This window comes from Pseudophryne corroboree, chromosome 3, assembly GCF_028390025.1.
Source record: "Pseudophryne corroboree isolate aPseCor3 chromosome 3, aPseCor3.hap2, whole genome shotgun sequence".
Classification (NCBI taxonomy): domain Eukaryota; kingdom Metazoa; phylum Chordata; class Amphibia; order Anura; family Myobatrachidae; genus Pseudophryne; species Pseudophryne corroboree.
This window is the reverse complement of record NC_086446.1, coordinates 98,042,315-98,069,231: the sequence shown is the minus strand read 5'-3', so window position 1 is coordinate 98,069,231 and position 26,917 is coordinate 98,042,315. Positions and strand designations below refer to the sequence as shown.

At 47.2% G+C, this 26,917-nt stretch overlaps 1 protein-coding gene across 1 annotated transcript in view; it reads left to right on the top strand.

Moving 5' to 3' along the window:
• The window catches only part of LOC135057206 (zinc finger protein 420-like), a 163,121-nt gene that overhangs the window by 28,189 nt on the left and 108,015 nt on the right, over positions 1 to 26,917 (top strand). Inside the window, exon 6 of the mRNA XM_063963099.1 lies at positions 21,285 to 21,402. Coding sequence (XP_063819169.1) covers positions 21,285 to 21,402 — 118 coding nt within the window. The remainder of the gene's footprint in view (positions 1 to 21,284; positions 21,403 to 26,917) is intronic.

Genomic DNA, 26,917 nt, shown 5'->3' with positions numbered 1-26,917 from the left:
GTTGGAAAGACTGTAAACAATCATGCAAAGCCTGAGAAAATATACTTGGACTATCTATGAAACCTTGGGGTAATCGAGTCCACGTATATTGGACTCCTCTGTATGTGAATGCAAACAAATATTGGCTGTCAGGGTGCAGAGGTACCGAAAAGAAAGCGGAGCAGAGGTCAATAACAGTGAAAAATTTGGCAGTGGGAGGGATTTGCATTAGGATGACAGCTGGATTTGGCACTACGGGGAACTGACTCTCAACTATTTTGTTAATCCCCCTTAGATCCTGCACTAGTCTGTAACCCCTCCCCCCACTCTTTTTTCACAGGGAAGATGGGACTATTAGCAGTGCTGGACGTTCTTACCAGAATGCCCTGTTGTAGCAAGCGCTCTATTACTGGGTAAACTCCTAACTCCACCTCTGGCTTCAGAGGGTACTGTGGGATTTTTGGAGCTATCCTACCATCTTTTACTTGTACAACTACTGGAGCTACGTTTGCCATTAATCCAGTGTCTTGTCCGTCTTTTGTCCAAAGTGACTCTGGTATCTGAGATGTCATCTCTTCTATTTGGGATGGATTCCTATTTGTCATAATGGTATGTGACATTAATTTTGATGGGGAGTCTAACATGTCTCGCACTTCCTGAGCGTGTTTCTCAGGTATGTCCAAGAATACACCTTCAGGAGTACAATAAATGACGCACCCCATTTTACACAGTAAGTCTCTTCCCAGGAGATTGGTTGGTGCCGATGCAGCCAGCAAAAAGGAATGCTTGGTATGCAAAGGCCCTATTGTAATCTCGGCTGGTTTGCTAACAGGGTAGTGCTGGACTACTCCTGTTACTCCCATGGCTGGAATTGTCCTACCAGTGGTTCTCATGCCCACTGTCGAATTTATCACTGACTTGGCCGCCCCTGTGTCTACAAGAAAGTTTAAAGTTTTACCAGCTACATTAATTGCGATCTCGGGTTCACTTCCAAGGTTGGCAATTAATTTTACTGGCTGCAGATTACAGGTATGGCCACACCCCTATTGGGTATGGTGACTTCCCTGAATCCCGCTGGCAGCAACTACTTGTGAGGGAGATAGTTGGGAACTACCAGAGGCATGCCAGTCTCTGTTTGGGGGATATCTTTTTGTTTCCCCTGTATGTGGCTCATAACTCCGTTTCTGCGGACCTTGCTCCCAATGTCGTGTGTCGTGTCGTTGTCTAGGGGTTTGGTATGAGTTTCGTGGATTCTTTACTCTACAATCTCGTGCCATGTGTCCCTGTTTGTGACAAGAATAACAAGTAACCATGCTTGACTTACCCACAGGATTTGGTGATACAAACAAAGGCTGCCTTGTGGTCAGGGCCTGTATACTTACTGACATTAATTTATCACCTTGTTGTTCCCTGTGTCTGGTGATGTTTCTATCGTGATCAATAGCAGCCTCTCTCAAAGTAGCCACAGACAGACCTCGCCAACATGGTTGTGTGGTCTGTACCCTAGTCTTCAATGACTCTTTTAAACCATCCATCAGTACCGATACTGCTACTTCCCGATGGTTTGTGTCTGTTTTAATGTCCTCTATGCCTGTGTATTTTGCCATTTCTAATAATGCTCTGTGGAAATACTCTGCAGCTGTCTCTGACTCCTTCTGTTTAATGGAGAATATCTTATTCCATTTAGCTACTGCTGGGAAATACTCTTTTAACTGCAAGTTTATTCTTTTCACATTATCTTGGTTGTACACATCTGTAAGAGGTACATCATGATCTAGTCCGCAATCAGCTAAAAATTGAGTTGCGTCGACATTTGAGGGTAAACATGCTCTCAGCAATATCTGCCAGTCTTTATTGTTGGGCTCTGCAGTGTTACCTAAGTCTCTGATGTATTTTTGACTGGCAACTAAGTCTTTTCTAGGGTCAGGAAATTCAGACACTATGGTCCTTAATTCCATTCGGGAAAATGGAGTGTACATGGCAATGTTCCTAATGGGAGTGGCTCCTGATGCGTCTGTTTTCCCATTTGGCACTGCTATTACTCTAACAGGTGTAATTCTAACAACCTCATTCTGTGTAGATTCTACAGGCTGTGGTGAAATAGTTTCAGCATAATGCATGGTGCCGTACTTACCAGTTGATACGACCTCACCTATCCCTCCGCTAGGGGCCTTTACTAATCTCGTGGGTGGAGCTGTGCCTACTGTGGTCTCTGCTATGGTGGCTGCTAGAGAGAGCGCTGAAATCGTTGCCGATTCGTCCTCTTGATCACACTCCTGAGGAAAGTTCAAAACAGGGTACAACTTGCACGGGTTAATACTTGCATGGGTTAATGGGTTAACATTATCATTAACATTTACACAGTTACTAAGTGATTTTGTGTTACACCTTAGTGCGTCTTTCTCCGCAATCAACTTCTCTCCTGATATATATGGTGGCGGTGGGGCCGTGGCAATCAGTTTTCTGTTAGAGCCAGATCCCGCCGCCTGAGCCAAACCTCTCTGTATCTCACCTTCCTGTTGCCACAACTGTAAATAATCATAATGCTGGATTCGTCTCTTTGTTGATTTTATGAGACATATCCTCCTCCTTAAATTTTGTAACACTTCTGAGCTGAAGCTCCCTACTCTTGGGAATTTCTCCCCGTCATGTACAGTCATTCTCTCCCATTCATCACATAAAGTTTCTGTGTGACTTCCATATTTCTCACACATTATATACCTGGCCGACCCAATTGGTCGGACCACTGAATCAACCCGAACCGAGGTTGATCGCCCCCTACCTGAACAAGTGGCCCCCATAGTTCGAAAGTGTTGCTTTATTTAGCCAACCCTTACGAAAAACCAAATGTCAACAATAGGCTGACGGTGGCGGTTTACCGAGTACCCCACTCACTCGCCCACGCCGACCAATACGACCTGATCACACCGATATGGTGCTGGCGTACTCGACCTAGGGCCCCTATTTACTGGAACCTGCGAGGGTTCCTGAACCTCTATTTACTGGAACCTGCGAGGGTTATCCGAAGAACACTTACTCTTTCCAGTAACTATTGGTTGCTGGATAGTTCCTGAGTGAGCAGCGAACTTCCCTTAAAATAAAAAAATTACACAAATCACGTTAGAGTGTACAGATAGCGTTTGTGACCCCTTTACTCTAATGGTATTAGGTCAGATTACTAACTACTGCACACACTTACGTGCGGTCCAGTCGTTCAGTACACAAACAACTAAGCTTATGTACGGAAAGACCAATGGAATCGAAACTTACGACTGCGAATTCCTTCAGCCAGAGCTTATATGGCCTATATGGGTGTTGCACCAACCCTTTTCGGTGTTGTGCCTGTGAACTGTATAGCGGACTTCCTTGTCGGCTGTACCTGGACCTCCTGGTCTGTTATGACCTCCTGGTCTTGTTACAGTATGACCTCCTGGTCTTGTTACAGTGTGACCTCCTGGTCTGCTATACTCTAATGCTCAAAATTGTATATTTAACCAGAGATGCCTCCCTAGCCACCGTGCACGTCACTTACACGCATGTACCTCACGAGTACTCGACTTTTCTTGTGGTTCAACCTTTAAAAATTGTAAAAACACTCACTCATCACATGTACACTTTTGTTTCTATTTCTATTTCTGCGCAGAAATTTTTCTTCAGATCAGGTGTGTTACCAATTAGGAGCAGGATCTGTTAATTAAAATTTCGGACACCCAAAAATAGACTTGCGTTATTTCTCGCCTCGCGTTATTTATCGCTTTGCGTTATTTATCAACTTATCGTGACTTGAGCTACGTGGGCGTAACCGGACGCTCCGTTGCGTAACGTACGCTGCGTGCGTCGGCCTTTGGATTGCGTACGCAAGTCTTTGTTAGAGACACGTATACGCAAAGCAAAGATCCACCGTAACACAATTTATACTTTTATCAATGTAGATGATCCTTGATCATCTACCACACAACACACTGACTTCGCCTTATCTCCCAGGCAAAACTGTGTGTTTTGTCTATCTTTTAACTATATTACCTTTACTCTTAAACTATGAAATAACGGCAAATCTTTTTTTAGAATTTCTATCAACTATAAAACTGGCAGACAGGAGAGTGATATACGAAAATGAAAAAGAAAAGGAAATGCAGATATATATGTGTGCGTGCGTGTGTACGCAAGACAGAAAAATAAACAGTTTTAAAAGACACTAGCGTTTTGTTCTTACCTCCGGTTCCCGGATTCCTTCAGCACTCTTTACCTAAGTGAAGCAGACGCTTATCCTGTCAGCACTACGAGGGATACAACCTCCCGCCCTTTGCTGAGGGATAATGTCTGCTGATCTACCTAGTGCAGATATGTGAAGGACGGGCGAGCCGCCAATTGATAAAGCTAAATATTTATCGTATATAAAACACTTTAAGAGGTCTAAGAACACTATACGCTATCTACGTAAGAAGTACCGTAAGGGTACGCAAGTTGTGTAGCGATCGCTCAACCGTAGTCGAGACGCTCAAGCGTCACGTTCGCTTACGGCCCAGTGATCACAGGCAGGGACGCTATTGGCTGCCGACTAACGTGATGATTCGCTATAGCGTAGCGTACGCTCGGGACCACGAGGAGATCACCAGCGGTGCAGACGCTTACAACGTTAAACCTTTATATCTATACCTTTAACGATGAGATACACAGTATACCTTAGTGTGGAGACAGAGTGTAAGTGCAACCTGGTGTAACCTGATTAACTACAAAGCTGCTTGAGCGTCACCGACGCTCAGAGAATACTTAACCCTTATAAAGAATACACAGATACCTGGGCTTAGGGTCCAAAACCTATTATATGTATTATAACTATTATACTTGCAAAAGGAATCACAGTACAAATGATACACTACAATATAACATAAACCAACTAACCAGATAAACTACACAGGAAATACCATACAATACAATTAAAGGAAAATACGAGAGAGAGAGAGAGAGAGAGACAGAGAGAGAGATGGCTCACAGTAAGACAATATGATTACGGAGAAAACTTACGCACAAAGGGAAACGATCGCATGCGCCTCGATATCCAGCTCCCGATTATCAGCAATGAGAACCGTTGAAGAGAGAGAACTGGATACGGTCGGCCTGCCTATTTATGCCCCACACACAATACAATTCAATGGTCCCTACAATCTCATTGTTCATTGGACATAGGAATTCGGCTTCGTATTATAACAAAAGGTCATAGGTTGATTCATACAGGTGGGCTGTGACTATTTCCAACTGCTCAGGTGGGAGGGAAACTGGGTTTCCCGCCGCATGGGTAATAAAGTGCAAATAAAGTAAATGTTCATAAACTTCTTATGTCCATAACTATTCGCACGAGCGATTGATCTGTTTCAAACCAACACCGGAATATTTCTAATTAAATATTCTTCCGATGGATACTAAACACCACTGTATTACTCCTGTCTGACCCTTCGTATCAAACAAAGAGGGATTCCTCTGTTCATAAACATTCTATATTAACCAAACTTTCAGAATCTATCAAAGGGACCATGATCTACAAAATACATTATTAGTGAAAATATGTAATGATTGAGTTGCACGCTACGATCGCATAAACTCTACCGTAAATACGCATACCATGCGCCTGCGGGTGCCCGCGACTGTGAGTATGCGCACGTACGGGAGAGCGTACGCATGCGCAGCACGGACCTGTGTGAGGTGCAAATATGGTAGTGTGCATAGAGATATTTTTCTGACTTTGACACCTCTTTCCTGGCTTTAGTAAGCGTAGGAATGACTTCCTCCGGAATGCCCTTTTCATTCAGGATCCGGCGTTCAACCGCCATGCAGACAAACGCAGCCGCGGTAAGTCTTGGAACAGACAGGGCCCCTGCTGCCGCAGGTCCTGTCTGAGTGGCAGAGGCCATGGGTCCTCTGATATAAATTCTTGAAGTTCTGGGTACCAAGCTCTTCTTGGCCATCCACGAGTATCGTTCTTACTCCTCGCCTTCTTATTATTCTCAGTACCTTTGGTATGAGAGGCAGAGGGGAGAACACATAAACCGACTGGTACACCCACGGTGTTACCAGAGCGTCCATAGCTATCGCCTGAGGGTCCCTTGACCCGGTGCAATATCTTTTATAGCTTTTTGTTGAGGCAGGACGCCATCATGTCCACCTGTGGCCTTTCCCAATGGTGTACAATCCTATTGGAAGACTTCTGGAGGAAGTCCCCATTCTCCCGGGTGGAGGTCGTGTCTGTTGAGAAGATCTGCTTCCCAGTTGTCCACTCCGGGAATGAACACTGCTGACAGTGCTAACACATGATTTTCCGCCTATCGGAGAATCCTTGTGGCTTCTGACATCGCCATCCTGCTTCTTGTGCCGCCCAGTTGGTTTACATGGGCGACTGCCGTGATGTTGTCTGATTGGATCAGTACCGGCTGGTTTTGAAGCAGAGGCCTTGCCGGCCTCAGGGCATTGTAAATGGCCCTCAGGTCCAGAATATTTATGTGTAGGGAAATAACCTGACTTGACCAAAGTCCCTGGAAATTTCTTCCCTGTGTGACTGCCTCCCAGCCTCAAAGGCTGGAATCCATGGTCACTAGGACCTAGTCCTGTATGCCGAACCTGCGGCCCTCTTGAAGATGGGCACTCTGCAGCCACCACAGTAGAGATACCCTGGTCCTTGGAGACAGGGTTATCAGCCTATGCACCGGAAGATGCGATCCGGACCACTTGTCCAACAGGTCCCTCTGAAAAGTTCTTGTATGGAACCTGCCTAATGGGATTGCTTCGTAGGAAGCTACCATTTTTCCCAGGACTCGCGTGCAATGATGCACCGCTACCTATTTTGGCTTCAGGAGGTCTCTGACTAGAGATGACAACTCCTTGGCTTTCTCCTCCGGGAGAAACACTATTTCTGGTTTATGTCCAGAACCATCCCTAGGAACAGTAGACGTGTCATAGGAACCAGCTGTGACTTTGGACTGTTTAGAATCCAACCATGCTGTTGTAGCACTTTCCAAAATAGTGCTACCCCGACTACCAACTGCTCCTTGGACCTCGCCCTTATAACGAGATTGTCCAAGTACGGGATAATTACAACTCCCTTTTTTTTGAAGGAGTATCAACATTTCGGCCATTACCTTGATAAAACACCCTCGGTGCCATGTACAGTCCAAACGGCAGTGTCTGGACTTGGTAATGGTAATCCTGTACCACAAATCTGTGGTACTCCTGGCGAGGATGGTAAATGGGGACATGCAGTTAAGCATCCTTGATGTCGCAGGATACCATGTAATCCCCCTCGTCCAGGCTTGGAATAACCGCCCTGAGCGATTCCATCTTGAACTTGAATTTTTGTGTTCAAGGATTTTAAATATAAAATGGGTCACACCGAACCATGCGGTTTCGGTACCCCAACCCGTGTGGAATAGTAACCCCGTCCTTGTTGAAGTAGGGGCACCTTGAGTATTACCTGCTGGGAATACCGCTTATTAATTTCCTCTAGCACAGCCTCCCTGCCTGAGGGAGTTGTCAGCAAGGCATATTTTAGGAAACGGCTGGGGGGAGATATCTCGAATTCCAGCTTGTACCCCTGAAATACTACTTGAAAGAAACAGGGATGCACCTGTGAGCGAGCCCACTAATTGCTGAATTTTTTTTTTTTGAGACGGCCCCCCACCGTACCTGGCTACACCTGTGGAGCACCCGCGTCATGGTGTGGCCTCACAGGAGGCGGGGGAAGAATCTTGATTCTGGGAACAGGCTGACTGGTGCAGCTTTTTTCCCTCTACCCTTGTCTCTGTACAGAAAGGAAGCGCCATTTGACCCGCTTGCTTTTCTGAAGCCGAAAGGATTGTTCCTTTGTCTGTGAGGAAACCTGAGGTAAAATTATTTCTTCCCAGCAGTTGCTGTGGATACGAGGTCCCAGAGACCATCCCCAAATAATTCCTCACCCTTATAAGGCTCTCTATGCGCTTTTTAAGTCAGCATCACCTGTCCAGTGACAGGTCTCTAATACCCTCCTGACAGAATGGACATTACATTTATTTTTGGATGCCAGCCGGCAAAATATCCCTCTGTGCATCCCCCATATATAAGACGACGTCTTTAATATGTTTTTATGTTTTCCAACTAGTATCCCTGTTTGACAGGGTCACCGACCACACTGCAGCAGCACTATCTGCAGGTCTCAGTCTAGTACCTGAGTGTGTAAATACAGACTTCAGGATAGCCTCCTGTTTTTTATCAACAGGTACCTATTAAAGTGGCCGTATCCTAAGACGGCAGTGCCACCTTTTTTGACAAACGTGTGAGCGCCTTATCCACCCTAGGGGATATCTCCCAGCGTAACTTATCCACCTGGCGGGAAAGGGTACGCCATCAGTAACATTTTATAAATTACCAGTTTCTTAACGGGGGAACCCACGCTTTCACACACTTCATTTATTCATCTGATGGGGGAACAAAACACTGCCTGTTTTTTCTCCCCAAACCTAAAACCCATTTTTAGAGGTGCTTGGGTTAAAGTCAGAAATGTATAACACATTTTTTATTGCCGGGATCACGTCACGGATGTTCCTAGTGGATTGTGTATATGTCTCCACCTTGTCGACACTGGAGTCAGACTCCGTGTCGACATCTGTGTCTGCCATCTGAGAGAGCGGGCGTTTTTGAGCCCCTGATGGCCTTTGAGACGCCTGGGTAAGCGCGGGCTGCGAAGCCGGCTGTCCCACAGCTGTTACGTCATCCACCCTTTTATATAAGGAGTTGACACTGTCGGTTAATACCTTTCACCTATCCATCCACTCTGGTGTCGGCCCCACAGGGGGCGACATCACATATATCGGCCTCTGTTCTGTCACCATATAAGCCTCCTCATTCAACATGTCGACACAGCCGTACCGACACACCGCAGACACACAGGGAATGCTCTAAACGAGGACAGGACCCACAAAAGCCCTTTGGGGGGACAGAGTAAGAGTATGCCAGCACACACCAGAGCGCTATATATATACAGGGACTAACTGAGTTATGTCCCTAATAGCTTTTATATAATATACTGTATACAGTGCCAATTTTAATGCCCCCCCTCTCTTTTCCCTCTTACTGCACTGTAGAATTGCAGGGAAGAGCCAGGAAGCTTCCCTCCAGCCGAGCTGTGAGGGAAAAATGGCGCCAGTGTGCTGAGGAGATAGGCTCCGCCCCTTTTTCGCGGCCTATTCTCCCGTTTTTTATGGAATTCTGGCAGGGGTATTTACCTCATATATAGCCCCAGGGGCCATATATTGAGGTATTTTAGCCAGCCAAGGTGTTTTTATTGCTGCCTCAGGGCGCCCCCCCCAGCGCCCTGCACCCTCAGTGACCGGAGTGTGAAGTGTGTGAGAGGAGCAATGGCGCACAGCTGCAGTGCTGTGCGCTACCTTGGTGAAGGAAGAGTCTTCATGCCGCCGATTTTCCGGACCATCTTCTTGCTTCTGGCTCTGTAAGGGGGACGGCGGCGCGGCTCCGGGACCGAACATCAAGGCTGGGCCTGCGGTCGATCCCTCTGGAGCTAATGGTGTCCAGTAGCCTAAGAAGCCCAATCCGGCTGCAAGCAGGCGAGTTCGCTTCTTCTCCCCTTAGTCCCTCGCTGCAGTGAGCCTGTTGCCAGCAGGTCTCACTGAAAATAACAAATTCTAAGACTATAACTTTCTAAGAGCTCAGGAGAGCCCCTAGTGTGCATCCAACCTCGGCCGGGCACGAAATCTAACTGAGGCTTGGAGGGGGGTCATAGTGGGAGGAGCCAGTGCACACCAGGTAGTCTAAGATCTTTCTAGAGTGCCCAGCCTCCTTCGGAGCCCGCTATTCCCCATGGTCCTTACGGAGTTCCCAGCATCCACTAGGACGTTAGAGAAAAGATTTTACTTACCGATAAATCTATTTCTCGTAGTCCGTAGTGGATGCTGGGCGCCCATCCCAAGTGCGGATTGTCTGCAATACTTGTACATAGTTATTGTTACAAAAAATTCGGGTTGTTATTGTTGTGAGCCGTCTGTTCAGAGGCTCCTACGTTTATCATACTGTTAACTGGGTTCAGATCACAAGTTGTACGGTGTGATTGGTGTGGCTGGTATGAGTCTTACCCGGGATTCAAAATCCTTCCTTATTGTGTACGCTCGTCCGGGCACAGTATCCTAACTGAGGCTTGGAGGAGGGTCATAGGGGGAGGAGCCAGTGCACACCACCTGATCCTAAAGCTTTATTTTTGTGCCCTGTCTCCTGCGGAGCCGCTAATCCCCATGGTCCTGACGGAGTCCCAGCATCCACTACGGACTACGAGAAATAGATTTATCGGTAAGTAAAATCTTATTATTAGTTCTGATTTCTTTTGGGACACCTTTCAGGCGGGTGTGTAGAAGCGCAACCGGAGAGTACGGAGAGAAGAGCGCCTCCTCTAGGGGAAGATTAACATAAGATGTTTGATTGAGAAGCCAATCCGAAGCATAGCGGAAGAGGGCCGCCCTTGCAAACAATTGGACATTGGGAACACTAAGTCCTCCCAGTGGTTTGGGAAGATATGTGCGGGATTTGGGCATGCGCGTTTTCCATTTTTCCAAATGAACTTGGAAAACATTCTGGAACAGACCAAAGCGTCTGGTCTAGAAATGATTACAGGCAGCATTTGAAACAAGTACGATAACTTTGGAAAGGTCACTGATTTCACCACTATAGTTCTACCTAGGATGGAGAGGGGAAGATCAGTCCAGTTATCCAACTGAAGTCTCATCTTCTGAATGATTGGCGTATAGTTGCATGAGTAGATTTGAGAGGTGTGTGGGGGGATATTTATTCCTAAATATTTTAGCGTAGTCGTGCTAAGTTTGAGCCGAGGTGTGAGGTTTGTAAGATCCACAGGAGGTAAATTAAAGCCTATAGGGAGCAAATCAGACTTACTGACATTAACTCTATACCCTGCAAATGATCCAAATTTAGTTACGGTATTAAAAATGGCCGGGATGGAAGTTAGGGGATCACGCACAAACAGGAGCATGTCATCTGCGAACAGACTTAACTTAATTTGTACCTCGCCCACCGCAACCCCAGTAAAAGTGCGAAGGAGTCTAAGGGCAATAGCCAGGGGTTCCAAGGCCAACGCAAACAGGAGGGGCGAAAGAGGGCAGCCCTGCCTAGTACCTCTTTGAGTGAAGAATGGAGCAGAAAGGAATTTGTTAGTAAAGATGTGGGTGAGGGGTTCGTGGTAGAGAGCTTGCAGCGTGGAAACAAATTCAAGAGGGAAACCAAACCTCCGGAGGGTCTCGAACAGGTGGTCCCTACGTAACCAAATCAAAGACCTTCTCGGCATCCAAAGACAGTAGGAAAGCAGGACCACCAGTCCGAGAGGACTCCAAAGCCTGCATAACTGCAAGAATTTTTCTAATATTAGTCACCGAGTGCCTTCCCCATATAAAGCCAGTTTGGTCTTCATGAATTAGACCCGGAAGCAGTTTTTTCAGCCTTTCCGACAAAAGTTTAGTGAAGATTTTCGACATTCAGTAGCGCTATGGGTCTATACGAGGAAGGCAACAGCGGATCTCTTCCCGGCTTGGGGAGTACTCTAATCGATGCCGAGTTAAAATATTGTGGGTCTTTGTGAAGGGAACAAATGGAATTGTATAAGGACGCCAAGGGTCCACTAATTTTTTTGTCAAGAATCTTATAGAACTCCGCAGACAACCCATCAGGGCCTGGAGTTTTGAGGTGTTTAAGAGATTGTATGGTATCTAAGACTTCTTGTGTGGTAATGGGGGCAGTGAGTGATATTGAGTGTTCGGGACTAAGACTTGGCAATGATATGCCATTCCAAAAATCATGCTTATTAACAGTGTCAATAGGGTCTTGAGAGTATAGATCTTTATAAAATTTATGAAGAATGTCCGAGATCTTATTTCCTTGGAAATGACACTTCCCCTCACCATCCCTCAAGGCCGCTATGTGATGTGGGCCAGAATCTGCCCTAAGAAGACTGGACAATAATTTCCCGGATTTCATACCAAAACGGAATATGTTATGTTTGCCCGCACTTAAAAATGTATTAGATAGTTGTGTCAGTACTTGGTCAAAGTGTTGCTTATCATTGGTGTAAATGAGTCTCCTATCCAATGTGGGAGAGGCCTTGAAATCTTGGAAGGAGGAGGTGAGAGTTAATTGAGCTGCACGTTAAGTGGAGTTCAATTCTTTTTTGAATTTAGCTACAAACGCAATAATTTCTCCCCTCAACACTGCTTTGGCTGTCTGCCAAAACAAAGCTGGGTTCGATTCATGTGCAGAATAGGTGAGATAATAAGAGTTCCAAGCAGCATGCAACCTATCCTGAAAGTGTTGGGATCCCGCCAAGCGGGCAGGGAACCTCCACTGGGAGGAGGAACCCAATACATATCTAGTTTGGAGAGTGATGGAAATGGGTGCATGGTCTGAAATCAGTATGGGTTGTATACTAGTATCCGTAATCTTGACGGATAAAACATCAGAGACAAAAAAGTAATCTAAACGAGAAAATGAGTTGAAAGTGGCTGAGTAATATGTATACTCGAGTTCTACTGGATTATGGAGTCTCCAAATATCAATAAGACCAAGCTGGGTGGATAAATATTTCAGGTTGGTCTTTGGAAGGCTGTACTTGCGTGAAGAAGCCGCCTTCCTATCCAACACCACAGAGGAGACCAGGTTCAGGTCACCGCCTAAAATGATAGGGGTATCAGTGTAGGGCCGAAGTAAATTAGTAAGTTTTATGTAGAAAGATTTGTCATAAGTAGTAGGGGCATACACATTGCATAGAATATACCTAGAGCCCTCAAAAGTGATATCTAATATAATATATCTACCCTCTGAGTCAATGGTCTGGCTATGTATCTCAAAGGAGATCCCCTTGCGGAGGAGAATAGCCACCCCTCTCGCCTTGGAAGAGTAAGAGGATGAAGCAACCAGCTTCTGGTGGAGCATGGAAAGCTTTAAGTGTTCATCAGGTGTCAATTGTGTCTCCTGTAACAGAATAACGTCAGCTTTTACCTTGTTCATATAAGTAAGTATCCGTCTACGTTTGACAGGGGAATGTATGCCCCGCACAGTCCAGGAATAAAGTTTAAGTGAAGCAGCCATAATCAATATAGAGGGGTGATAAGAGCGATGTACCCATTACGGGTCTGAAGTTCCATTTCAAGACATTAACATAAGACATTTGCAAAAACATACTCACATGCACCAGTGGCACTAGGCCAATGGAGACAGCTCTCCAGCTCCCTAGGAAAGGGGGAAAGAATGTGGAGAAAGAAAGGAAAAAGAGACGAAGAAGGAAAAATGAAAAAACATGAGATAAACGAACCAGCTGTGAATCAGTAAGTTCACAGCCATATTGTCAGTAACAGCAGCAACCGTGAACACTCTCCTGCAAAGAAAACAAGGAACAGGAAAATATACAGCATAACATTGCGTGTCTTTAAGAACAGATCGAACATAGAAACCCTTAGAGATATAACCAGAAAAAGTCAAAGAAATGCGGAGGGTCTGTCAATGCATAGTTCGGAGATGCAGCATCAGGACCTCGTCCTGAACCCTCAGGTATCTAAGGAACATAATACTTTAACCTCTACGACATATTAAACATAAAATAGCTTATGATATGAGGGGCTACATCCCTAACTGCAGAAACAAATAATGAGAAAAATCAGACCAATTGCAGACTCATTCATTTTGGTCCATTGCGTTAGATTCTGGGGGTCACGCTAGTTGCAGCAGGAACGCCTTAGCGTCATCAACATTTGTAAAGTCTTTAGGACCCTGTGGCAAGAATATGCGCAGCCGGGCTGGGTATAGCAGCGCAAATTTAGTTCCCGACTGCACTAGTTGTGAGCAGACAGTCGACATATCCCGTCAGGCTCTGGACACCTCAGCCGAGTAGTCCTGAAAGAGAAAAATTCTCTGGTCATCCCATGTCAGTGCGCCTTTGGACCGAGCTGCGGACCAGATCAGTTCCTTGTGTCTGAAGTTTAAGCAACGAAATATAACTGGGCGAGGACGGGCCTGATTAGATTCCCTCGGCGGACCCAGGCGATGAGCCCGTTCAATTTCAAGGGATGATAATTCTTCGGGAATCCCAAGCAGGTCAGGTAAGTCCGAAAGCAGAAATCAAAGTAAATCAGGGCCCTTAATAGATTCCTTGAGGCCTACTACCCTCAGATTATTTAGCCTCGAGCGATTTTCCAGATCGTCCAATTTAGACATCATGTGCTTTCGGGAAGACGACAATTGCATCACCTGTTGTTTCAGATCGGCAATCTCCTGAAAGTTAGCTCCTATGCGATTTTCGTTAGTGGATATCTTGCGAGACATGGTGTTCAACTCTGATTTAATATCGGAGACTGCCGACATAAGCTTGTCGGCTTGTGATTGAAGCATAGGTTCCACTGTTTCCTTTATAGCCTTTACAATGTCAGCATAGAAGGGAGGTGTGGGAGCTGCTTTTGGCGGCATGATGTCCAAACTATCAGACGGTAATATGGGAATCACGTCAAACTCTGGAGGAGGGGAAGCTTCAGGAGAGGGTGCAGGCCTCTTTCCACCTGCCCGGATACGTTGAGGTTTAGGGACCGACACAGTAAGAAATCTGTCCATAACACGTTCAAGGAGCTCCGTAGGTATTAGGTGGGTAGGTTAGAGAAATTGCAATACTGTATTCAACCCGAGAGACATTCACGGTCACCGCTGGGTATAGAGCCGTTATATCATATATGTTACATCGAAGCAGGGGTATAGACACATACCAGTAGCACCACTGTGTGCCGCAGAATATGAGATAATAATTATTTCCACATGAGCAATTGAGGATATCTTATACAAAGAAACTTGTAGTTCCCCTTCACTGGGAGGACCCGACCAGCAGTGTCGCCCCAGGGGTGGGGATAGGAATGTACTCAGTGGAGAGAAATGTGGCACATACAGGGTGATGTGGGGGGTGATAAGATTTTAATATATCACTTTTGAACGGCTGGCACCAATGAGAGCCACAGACAAGAGCTAGCGGATGATACTGATTAGAGGGGGGATTGCAGGGACCTGTGCAGGGCAGCTATAATTAAGCAGTAAAGCTATTGATGTGGATAGCTGCATGCACAGACAATGGAGGGCAGAGAGAAACACTCAGCAAGCAGGTAAGTGAGTTGATATCAGGAGGGAGAGAGGGGAATGCAGGCTGAGTCTCATGCACGGTGCACACTGTTCTCCACGGTGCCGGGCAGCCCGCCCGCGCCACCGTGAGGAGAGACAAGATGGCCGCCGCTACGGGCTACTCACACACAGGCAGCCCTCCGCTTTGGGTAGTGCCGCGCACAGCCGCCAGACGGAAGACCTCGCAGCGTGCAGGAGTAGGACTGCAGGCTCCGGCGAGCGGTCCGGCAGAGAGGGCAGCCCCGGACATCCACCAGCGGCTCCGGCGTCCGTCCCGGAGCTCCTTAAAACTAAAGGTCCTGGCTCCAATCCTGCAAGAGGGCCGCAATCCACAGAGACAGCAAAAGCTGCCTCCCGACTCCGCAGCACGCTCAGTCACAGAGGTACACGCTAAAGGGCTGGGGAGCCCAAGGAAGATAAATATAGGCTCAGTATAGGAATAAAAAGGCTTTTAGTAAGCTTGCATGCATGAGCTCAGGCAAGGTGCAGCTTACTTGGTTGCCAGCCAGGCCACCTACCTCCTCAGAGGTTTTAACTTTTTTTCCCCTCCCAGCTGAGGACAGAAAGGTATGGAAAAATTCCCCCGTCAGTCGATACGTCTGTATCCAGACTGTCTAAGAAATTGGTGCTGCCTGTACCAGGGGCTATATCCCTTAAAGAGCCAGCTGACCGTAAAATTGAGACCACACTAAAGACAATTTATACGGCAGCGGGCGCAGCACAACGCCCCACAATTGTTTGTGGGTGGATTTCCAGTGCGGTAGTGCAGTGGTCTGACCCCGCGATGAGGTCATTACTCTGCTGCAACATATACAGGATGCTGCAAATTTTATGAGCGAGGCTATTAAGGTAAGAAAAATGTAAGTAAGATAAATGTCCGCACTTTTGCTATAGCTGTTTCGGTGCGCAGAGCTCTGTGGTTACATCAGTGGTCGGCAGACGCTGATTCCAAAAAGGGTGTAGAAAATCTTCCCTTTACAGGTGATGCCCTGTTTGGAGACAAATTAAATAAATGGATCTCCCAAGCAACGGCGGGTAAGTCTACCTATCTGCCGTCGGCTGCGCCACCTGCTAGATGTTCTTACACAGGACCCTCCTTGCAGTCCGTTCGTGTGGAAAGGTTCAGAGGGGTCTCCACCACTTCCAGAGGATCTCGTGGTAAGTCCCGTAAGCCTGCCACTGCTGTCTCCCTGGACCAGACCACCAGATCCCCTGCTGCTAAGCCTTCCGCTTGACGGTTGACCCCAGCAGCAAGGCGACTTTCAGGCAGGTGCTGCCTTCAACAATTCGCCCACGTGTGGGCGGAGTCCTGCCGGGACCCTTGGGTGAGGGACCTCATTTCCCAAGGATTCCAGCTGGAATTTCAAACACTCCCTCCTCGCAGATTTTTCAAGTCGGGCTTACCAGCTTTACCCGCAGCAAGAGTTTCCTTGCAAGAGGCTATTCAAAAACTTTTGTGAACAGGGGTGCTGGTTCCAGTACCTCCTCCGTTACGCAACAGAGGTTTTTACTCCAGTCTTTTTGTCGTTCCCAAACCTGACGGTTCGGTACGCCCAATCTTGAACTTGAAGTTTCTAAACCCGTATCCGCGAGTGTTCAAATTCAAGATGGAATCCCTGCGGGTAGTGGTGTCCGCTCTGGAGGAGGGGGAGTTCCTGGTGTCTCTGGATGTCAAGGATGCTTACCCCCCATCAGGCTTACCTCAGGTTCGCCATATTGGACGACCATTTCCAGCTTCAGGCCTTACCCTTAGGCTTATCCACAGCTCCGAGGGTCTTCACCAAAGTCATGGCGGAGATGATACTGCAACTGCGCAGGATGGGTGTCAACATAGTCCCCTACTTGGACGATCTCCTAATAAAGGCTGTGTCCAGGGAGCGCCTGCTGTGATCTGACGACTCATCTACTTGCGGATCATGGGTGGATCCTAAATTTTCAGAAATCTTACCTGGAACCGACCCAACGTCTTCAGTTCCTGGGAATGATACTGGATACAGTGTCTCAAAAGGTGTTTTCTCCTGATGGACAAGGCCTTGTCTATCCAGGCTATGGTTCGCTCGGTGAACAGTCCTCGCAAGGTATTCATACATCTTTGCACCAGGTTACTGGGCAAGATGGTAGCTGCTTATGAGGCAATCCAATATGGTAGATTTCATGCCCGACCATTTCAGCTGGATCTGCTGGATAAATGGTCGGGGTCTCACCTCCACATGCTTCAGGAAGTGACCTGATCTCAGAGAGCCCGGATTTCTCTATTATGGTGGCTACAAGTTCCTCGCCTGGTGAAAGACAGGAGTTTCAGTATCCTCTCATGGATTCTACTGACAACGGATGCCAGCCTCCGGGGTTGGGGGGCTTTGACCCAAGGGTCCCAGTTCCAAGGGATATGGTCAAGACAAGAATCTGCTTTACCAATAAACATCCTGGAACTCAGGGCAATCTACAATGCTCTTCTGCAGGCTTCTAACCTCCTGAGGGATCGTGTGATCCAGGTTCAATTGGACAATGCCACGGTAGTGGTGTACATAAACCGACAAGGGGGAAGAAGAAGCAGAGCAGCAATGCGAGAAGTGTCAAAAATCCTCCTCTGGGCAGAGGCCAACGCAAGGGCCATCTCCGCCATATTCATTCCAGGAGTGGACAACTGGGAAGCGGACTTCCTCAGCAGACACGACCTCCATCCGGGGAAATAGGGTCTACATTCCCTTGTGTTTCATCACTTAATTCACCGGTGGGGCTGTACGCAAATAGACCTGATGGCTTCTTGTCTCAACAAGAAGCTATGCCACTACTGTTCCAGAATGAGGGATCCCCAGGCTGTAGCTGTGGACGCGCTGACGATTCCTTGGTCGTACCAGTTTGTGTATCTGTTCCCTCCTCTACTGCTCATCCCAAGAGTTCTCAAAAGACTACGAAGGGAAAGCGTTCTAGCAATTCTAATTGCCCCGGATTGGCCTCGACAGGCGTGGTACTCTGACCTCCTAACCATGGCTCTGGAGGATATTTGGCCTCTACTGCTCCAACAGGATCTTCTTCTACAAGGTCCGTTCGTCTAACCAGACTTACAGCGGCTACGTTTGACTGCTTGGAAGTTGAGAGGGAGATTCTAGCAAGAAGAGGTCTTCCCTCCCAGGTTATTTCCACCATGATCCAAGTAAGGAAGATGGTGACGTCCAAACATTATCATCGTATCTGGAAGAAGTATGTGTCCTGGTGTGAAAATAGAAAGGTGTCTCCTGTGGATTTTAGAATCGGTTGTTTTCCACTTTTCCTGCAAGCGGGAGTGGATCTGGGCCTACGTTTAGGCTCTATCAAAGTACAGATTTCTGCACTTTCTATTTTCTTCCAGAAGCAACTCGCCTCATTGTTGGAAGTACAAAGTTTCTTTAGAGGTGTTCTTCATATGCAACCGCCCTTTGTACTTCCCACGGCTCCGTGGGATCTCAATGTGGTTCTATCCTTTCTTCAATCGGACTGGTATGAACCCTTACATAGGGTGCAGTTAAAATTTCTCACTCGGACGGCGGTGATGTTGCTGGCACTGGCGTCTACCAAACGTGTAGCCCATATTTGATTTTTCATGAAGACAGGGCGGAACTTAGGACCCGTCCTCAACTTTTGCCTAAAGTTGTGTCAGCTTTTCAGTGTTGTCTGACGCTTCCGTTGGTCCTGAGTCCTTGGATGTGGTCAGGGCTCTGAAGATTTATGTCAAAAGGACGGCCCGTCATCGGAAATCTGACTAGCTGTTTATCCTTTATGACGCCTCCAAGTTTGGTGGGCCGGCTTCTAAGCAAACTATTGCTCACTGGCTCCGGTTGACTATTCAACAGGCTTATACTTCGGCGGCTCTGCCTTTTGCCGACGTCTATTCAGGCCAACTCGACGAGGTCTGTGTGTTCTTCCTGGGCTGCTGCTCGGGGTGTCTCGGCCTTACAATTGTGCCGAGCCGCAACTTGGTCGGGTTCGAACACGTTTGTTAAATCTATAGGTTCGACACCTTGGCTAAGGATGACCTTCAATTTGGTCAGGCGGTTTTACAGGGGTCTCGGCACTCTCCCACCCATTTGGGAGCTTTGGGAATTCCCCATGGTACTAAAGTACAGAACTCCAGTATCCACTAGGACGTTAGAGAAAATAGGAATTTAATACCTACCGGCAATTCCTTTTCTCCTAGTCCATAGTGGATACTGGGCGCCCGCCTCAGTGCTTCAATCCTGCTTACCTGTGTAAGTATTTGGTTGGCCCGCCGTTGCGGTCCCAGTTTGTTGTTGAGATAGCCTTGCTATCCTGGTTCGGTTGGTGTTGTTATCCTCTGTGCAGGTTAGCGCCCTCCTTTCGGTTATGGTTGTGTGTTGGCTTGTTGCCTCTTCGCTGTTGTATTATTCCTTCTCTCGTGGTATGTCAGTCTCCTCGGGCACAGTTTCCTAGACTGAGTCTAGTAGGAGGGGCATAGAAGGGAGGAGCCAGCACACACATACACACTAAAGGTTTTTAAAGTGCCAGGCTACAGTGGACCCAATCTATACCCCATGGTACTAAAGTACAAGACCCCAGTATCCACTACGGACTACGAGAAAAGGAATTACCGGTAGGTATTAAATTCCTATTTTCCACATGGCCACACGTAAGAACCGTACGTAGTATTAATACAATTGCCCGTCATAACATATGTCATACTAGTTAGCTGCCCAACAAAATGATCGAACAACACAACAGTAATGTCCGTGACGGTGCTGTGCGCGCCCGAATGGAGCAGAAATTGAATTGCTCTGTCGGGCAAGGTGAGGAGCAGCGTTAGCCTTTTATTATATAGGATTAACAGGTATAATAGTTAGTGGTAGGATGGGGTGTGGTATGGGTGACCAGAGGGCAGGAGACCGTCTGTCAACATACCGGCGACGGTAGCGTGGCAGCAGGGGGGTGGGGGGGGGGGCTTGAGGGCAAGTGCAACAAGTCCCTTGCGGGCTCAGTGGCGACAGGTTCTGTTCCCACTCTGTGGGTGTCTCCTGACCGCCAGTCACATAACTACATCTCGTAGGATGGGTTGTCAAGTGGGATTAACATTTATATTCAACAGCCTGGGACTGTGCTCTCACCATTCGAATCTAGAGCAAAGTCAGTGACGAGTAAAGCTGGGTACACACTGAGCGATATGTCACTTGATCTGGCGGATTTTACCGACATATCGCTCAATTCTGCATGTATCTGGTAGTGTGTATGCCTGATTTGCGGGTGCCCATGGTCGCTAGTTATGTCATGAGGTTTGATGTGCTGCACATCAAGCCTGACGATATCACTGGCGATACCATGTATGCTAATGAAGGACGGAACAGTGATTGTTCAGTCCTTCATTAACATCGCTCAGTGTGTATCCAGGGCTGACATATCGTCTGGGTACAACTCGCACCACCGTAAGTAGCATTAATGTAACATATCACACTGTACCAACGCAACTGGTCCTGTGTATAATGGTGGTTCAGTGGGGCCAGCCTGTTTTGTCAACTCTGCCTCACTTTGGGGGAGTTCACTTGTTTTGGGCGCCACGCAAATTAATGGGTACCTGACGGAGCATTTGCTCCGATCAGGCACAAATGCCACAGGTGCGTATACCTTTCTGCTCTCAGCCTCCTGAGGTGGCGAGCAGAAATGTGCGAGAAGTCCGTGGTTTAGGTTCCCCAAAGTGCCAATTGGGCGCTCTAACCAGGACTGTAGATGGGTTTATCACTATGCGCGGCTAAACCCAGTGCTTTTGGGTATGACAAGCGCAAAACAATTTAATTGCTCCCGTTAATTATCACAGTTCCCAAAATAAATGACACCCCCCCCTACCCCGTCCATGTGTGTCTTAAAGATGTTTCGGTGCTTGTGAGTCAGTAAATTCCTTTTGGGGATCTATAAACCTGGTGAGTGCGCTCTTATTTGTTTTTAGGATTGTGTATGTACTGTAGTACTTACAGTAAGCACACCTAGTGGTTGTGCGATATAAAGCGAGAAGTGCCGAACCTACTGGAGAACTATATGTGTGTGATTTATATAGTATTATTATTTAGTTCATTTTAAATGATTGACTTTATTAGGTGGGCATTTGTTATTGACTCTTATTTTCTTCTGATTAGGAGGAGAACTTGAATATTATAGTTGTTGATATTGTGCCTAAAACTGAAGAAGAGGATGAGATCTGTATGACAGATGTGAGGATTAAAGAGGAAGAAATTCCCATATATATCGGCACCGGTGAGAAAATCTGTACAGGAAATGTGCAATGTGTGTCCCTTCAATACCGCAGGGCTGTCAGTGTACACTATTTGTTAGTTCTTGAAGTTAGTGGCTTTCCATGTAAACAGTTGTATTAGTGCCACCCAATCAGCACTTTCACAGCTTCAAAAAAACAACACTGTCATAAGCTTTCTAAAAGTATATAAGACGTTTTTCTCTAACGTCCTAAGTGGATGCTGGGGACTCCGTAAGGACCATGGGGAATAGCGGCTCCGCAGGAGACTGGGCACATCTAAAGAAAGCTTTAGGACTATCTGGTGTGCACTGGCTCCTCCCCCTATGACCCTCCTCCAAGCCTCAGTTAGATCTCTGTGCCCGAACGAGAAGGGTGCACACTAGGGGCTCTCCTGAGCTTCTTAGTGAAAGTTTTAGTTTAGGTTTTTTATTTTCAGTGAGACCTGCTGGCAACAGGCTCACTGCATCGAGGGACTAAGGGGAGAAGAAGCGAACTCACCTGCGTGCAGAGTGGATTGGGCTTCTTAGGCTACTGGACATTAGCTCCAGAGGGACGATCACAGGCCCAGCTTGAATGGGTCCCAGAGCCGCGCCGCCGGCCCCCTTACAGAGCCAGAAGGCAGAAGAGGTCCGGAAAATCGGCGGCAGAAGACGTCCTGTCTTCAACAAGGTAGCGCACAGCACTGCAGCTGTGCGCCATTGCTCTCAGCACACTTCACACTTCGGTCACTGAGGGTGCAGGGCGCTGGGGGGGAGCGCCCTGAGACGCAATAAAAACACCTTAGATGGCAAAAAAAATGCATCACATATAGCTCCTGGGCTATATGGATGCATTTAACCCCTGCCAGAATACATAGAAAAACAGGAGATAGGCTCCGCCCCCTTATCGGCGGCCTTATCTCCTCAGCACACTGGCGCCATTTTCCCTCACAGCTCCGTTGGAGGGAAGCTCCCTGGCTCTCCCCTGCAGTCACTACACTACAGAAAGGGTTAAAAAAGAGAGGGGGGCACTAATTAGGCGCAGTATTAACTATACAGCAGCTATAAGGGGAAAAACACTTATATAAGGTTATCCCTGTATATATATAGCGCTCTGGTGTGTGCTGGCAAACTCTCCCTCTGTCTCCCCAAAGGGCTAGTGGGGTCCTGTCCTCTATCAGAGCATTCCCTGTGTGTGTGCTGTATGTCGGTACGTTTGTGTCGACATGTATGAGGAGAAAAATGATGTGGAGACGGAGCAGATTGCCTGTAATAGTGATGTCACCCCCTAGGGGGTCGACACCTGAGTGGATGAACTGTTGGAAGGAATTATGTGACAGTGTCAGCTCTGTATAAAAGACAGTGGTTGACATGAGACAGCCGGCTACTCAGCTTGTGCCTGTCCAGACGTCTCATAGGCCGTCAGGGGCTCTAAAGCGCCCGTTACCTCAGATGGCAGATATAGACGCCGACACGGATACTGACTCCAGTGTCGACGGTGAAGAGACAAATGTGACTTCCAGTAGGGCCACAAGTTACATGATTGAGGCAATGAAAAATGTTTTACACATTTCTGATAATACGAGTACCACCAAAAAGGGGTATTATGTTCGGTGAGGAAAAACTACCTGTAGTTTTCCTGAATCTGAGAAATCAAATGAGGTGTGTGATGATGCGTGGGTTTCCCCCGATAACAACTGATAATTTCTAAAATGTTATTGGCATTCTATCCTTTCCCGCCAGAGGTTAGGGTGCGTTGGGAAACACCCCCTAGGGTGGATAAAGCGCTCACACGCTTGTAAGGGCTCTACCCTCGCCTGAGATGGCCGCCCTTAAGGATCCTGCTGATAGAAAGCAGGAGGGTATCCTAAAAGGTATTTACACACATACTGGTGTTATACTGCGACCAGCAATCGCCTCAGCCTGGATGTGCAGTGCTGGGTTGGCGTGGTCGGATTCCCTGACTGAAAATATTGATACCCTAGATAGGGACAGTATATTTTTGCCTATAGAGCATTTAAAAGATTCATTTCTATATATGCGTGATGCACAGCAGAATATTTGCCGACTGGCATCAAGTCTAAGTGCGTTGTCCATTTCTACCAGTAGAGGGTTATGGACACGTCAGTGGTCAGGTGATGCGTATTCCAAACGGTATTTGGAAGTATTGCTTTATTAAGGGGAGGAGTTATTTGGGGTCGGTCTTTCAGACCTGGTGGCCACGGCAACAGCTGGGAAATCCACGTTTGTACCCCAGGTCGCCTCTCAACATGAGAAGACGCCGTATTATCAGGCGCAGTCTTTTCGTGGACAAGCGGGCAAAAGGTTCCTCATTTCTGCCCCGTGACAGAGGGAGAGGAAAAAGGCTGCAGAAATCAGCCAGTTCTCAGGAACAGAAACCCTCTCCCGCCTCTGCCAAGCCCTCAGTATACGCGGGGGCTTTACAAGCAGAATCAGGCACGGTGGGGGGCCCGTCTCAATGAATTTTAGCGCGCAGTGGGCTCACTCGCAAGTAGACCCCTGGATCCTTCAGGTGATATCTCAGGGGTACAAATTGGAATTCGAGACGTCTCCCCCTCGCCGTTTCCTAAAGTCGGCTTTACCGATGTCTCCTTCTGACAGGGAGACAGTTTTGGAAGCCATTCACAAGCTGTATTCCCAGCAGGTGATAATCAAGATACCCCTCCTGCAACAGGGAACGGGGTATTATTCCACACTGTTGTGGTACCGAAGCCGGAAGGCTCGGTGAGACCGATTCTAAATCTAAAATCTTTGAACACTTACATACAGAGGTTCAAATTCAAGATTGAGTGACTCAGAGCAGTGATTGCGAACCTGGAAGAAGGGGACTACATGATGTCTCGGGACATCAAGGATGCTTACCTTCTTGTCAAAATTTACCCTTCTCACCAAGGGTACCTCAGGTTTATGGTACAGAACTGTCACTATCAGTTCAGACGCTGCCATATGGATGGTCCACGGCACCCCGGGTCTTTACCAAGGTAATGGCCGAAATGATGATATTCCTTCGAAGGAAGGGAATTTCTTTTTCATCCACTAGGGGTCACTGGAGTACTCTTGGGATATGGACGGCTTCCACAGGAAGTAGGCACTGAATAAATTAATTTTGAACCTACACATCCCCTCCATATCCCTGAGTACCTCAGTGTTTTTTCTGTGCTCGACACAGTTAGTAGGCTTGTGGCTTTGCTGCCACAGAGGTCCACATTTCATTGGAATTTTTTCTAAGTTTTTTCTTTTTTCAACGATTTACCACATCCCTTCCCCCCTTCCAATAGGCGTGGGTCCGGGATAGTGAAGGCTGCTTTAGCAGCTGTGGGTGTCGGACCTCTCTAAAAAGAGCTCCCTCACTACCATGTGCAGGACTAAAACCTGCAGTAAAGGCTGGACGGAACTTACAGAGAAGGCCCGTCATAGCCCTCACCACAGGGTCCAGGTATGTTGAACGGGGCGGTCAGCTCACGCTGCCGCCCCACTGTGTGGGATACTGTGTGGGATACTGTGTGTGTGTGTGTGGTCCCCCGCCGCTCTGAGCTGCGTCAGCCACATGGTTTTATGCATAGGCCGCTCCATGAGTAACTTTGCTGCCACAGTGATGTTCCCTGCACACAGAAATGTCAGGGTCACTGGATAAAAGATCATGATTCAACTCTTATTGATAAAGGGAATACAGCAGCGCTGCATATGTATTACAATAGGCTATGAAGTCTTTGTTAAAACATGATACAAGTTACATGTGCAGGTTTGAGTGCAACATAAGATGTTTATTAAATCTGCCTACATAATTATAAGTCGGCACTTTGTGTTATACTGTGAGCATGGGGACATATTAACCATGCTTCCTGTTGTTTTCCTGTTGTATTTCCAGAAATTTCCTGTGTTACATCTCTCCTCCATTGAAGGTGCAGGGGTGTTAAGGGGAATTTGGGATCAGGCATATTGCTGGCGTGCACTGCACTTGGCCAGATATATATTTATAGAGACACCTTAGTGCTATTTACTGAGTCTTGCAAGTTGTCTGTCTTTGTTTTTTGTTTTTTTGTATTGTCTGTCTGCATTGGTAAGACACCAGCAATTACTAATAAGCAGTTTCCCTGCCATGTCTAAAACATGGGTATACACTTACTAATTATTTATTTCATAAACTGTTTATAATGATCCTAAAGACTGCAAATCTGAATCATGGCTGTGGCAGCCAAATACTGGCTTGGTTCACTGTTGTAAAGTAAGATATGTTATATCAATTGGTCAGCACATGGTGCTTATAAAACAGTATCTGTAGAGCACTGCAAAGCCTGCAGCAGCTTTGGCTTAATTCACTTGGCCACACCACACTGGATACGCCCAATCTCATCTGATTTTGGAAGCTAAGCAGTGTTGGGCCTGATTAGCCACCTGGGAGTACAAGGTGCTGTAGGTATTTTTAATCTACAGCCACACCACTCTGGATACGCCCAAACTCATCTGAGCTTGGAAGCTAAGCAATGTGCATAGTGTTTTGCCATCTGGGGGAAACTGGTGATCCAACTAGATTGCATACTAATACATGCTAGTTCAAACTGTTAAAAATAGCTCAGTTGGGGCTTACACTATCAATATAAACCTACCATAGGTTTAACAGTCAGGATATCTCTCCAGAGGCTGCTCCCAAGAGCGCGCTTCCGGCGCCGGCCACTAGATAGGGCCCATTAACTAAGCTGTGGTTAAGCAGCAGTCATCTCAGGTTTTAAGCCTGTGTGAGCTCACATTTAGTTTCAGACTTCTAAAAAATGTATTATACCTCTGTATCAGGATATATCTGGATATTTGTATATGGGTATATAATATATATGTGTATGTATACATATATGGAATATATATATATTTCTCTGACGTCCTAGTGGATGCTGGGACTCCGTAAGGACCATGGGGATATAGCGGCTCCGCAGGAGACAGGGCACAAAATAAAAGCTTAAGGATCAGGTGGTGTGCACTGGCTCCTCCCCCTATGACCCTCCTCCAAGCCTCAGTTAGATTTTTGTGCCCGGCCGAGAAGGGTGCAATCTAGGTGGCTCTCCTGAGCTGCTTAGAATAAAAGTTTTTTTTTTTATTTTCAGTGAGTCCTGCTGGCAACAGGCTCACTGCATCGTGGGACTAAGGGGAGAAGAAACGGACTCACCTGAGTGCAGAGTGGATCGGGTTTCTTAGGCTACTGGACACTAGCTCCAGAGGGACGATCACAGGTTCAGCCTGGATGGGTCACCGGAGCCGCGCCGCCGTCCCCCTTACAGAGCCAGAAGAGACGAAGAGGTCCGGTGAAATCGGCGGCAGAAGACATCCTGTCTTCAGACTAAGGTAGCGCACAGCACCGCAGCTGTGCGCCATTGCTCTCAGCACACTTCACACTCCGGTCACTGAGGGTGCAGGGCGCTGGGGGGGGAGCGCCCTGAGACGCAATATAACAGAATACCTTAGGTGGCAAAACAGAATACATCACATATAGCTCCTGGGCTATATGGATGTATTTTAATCCCCTGCC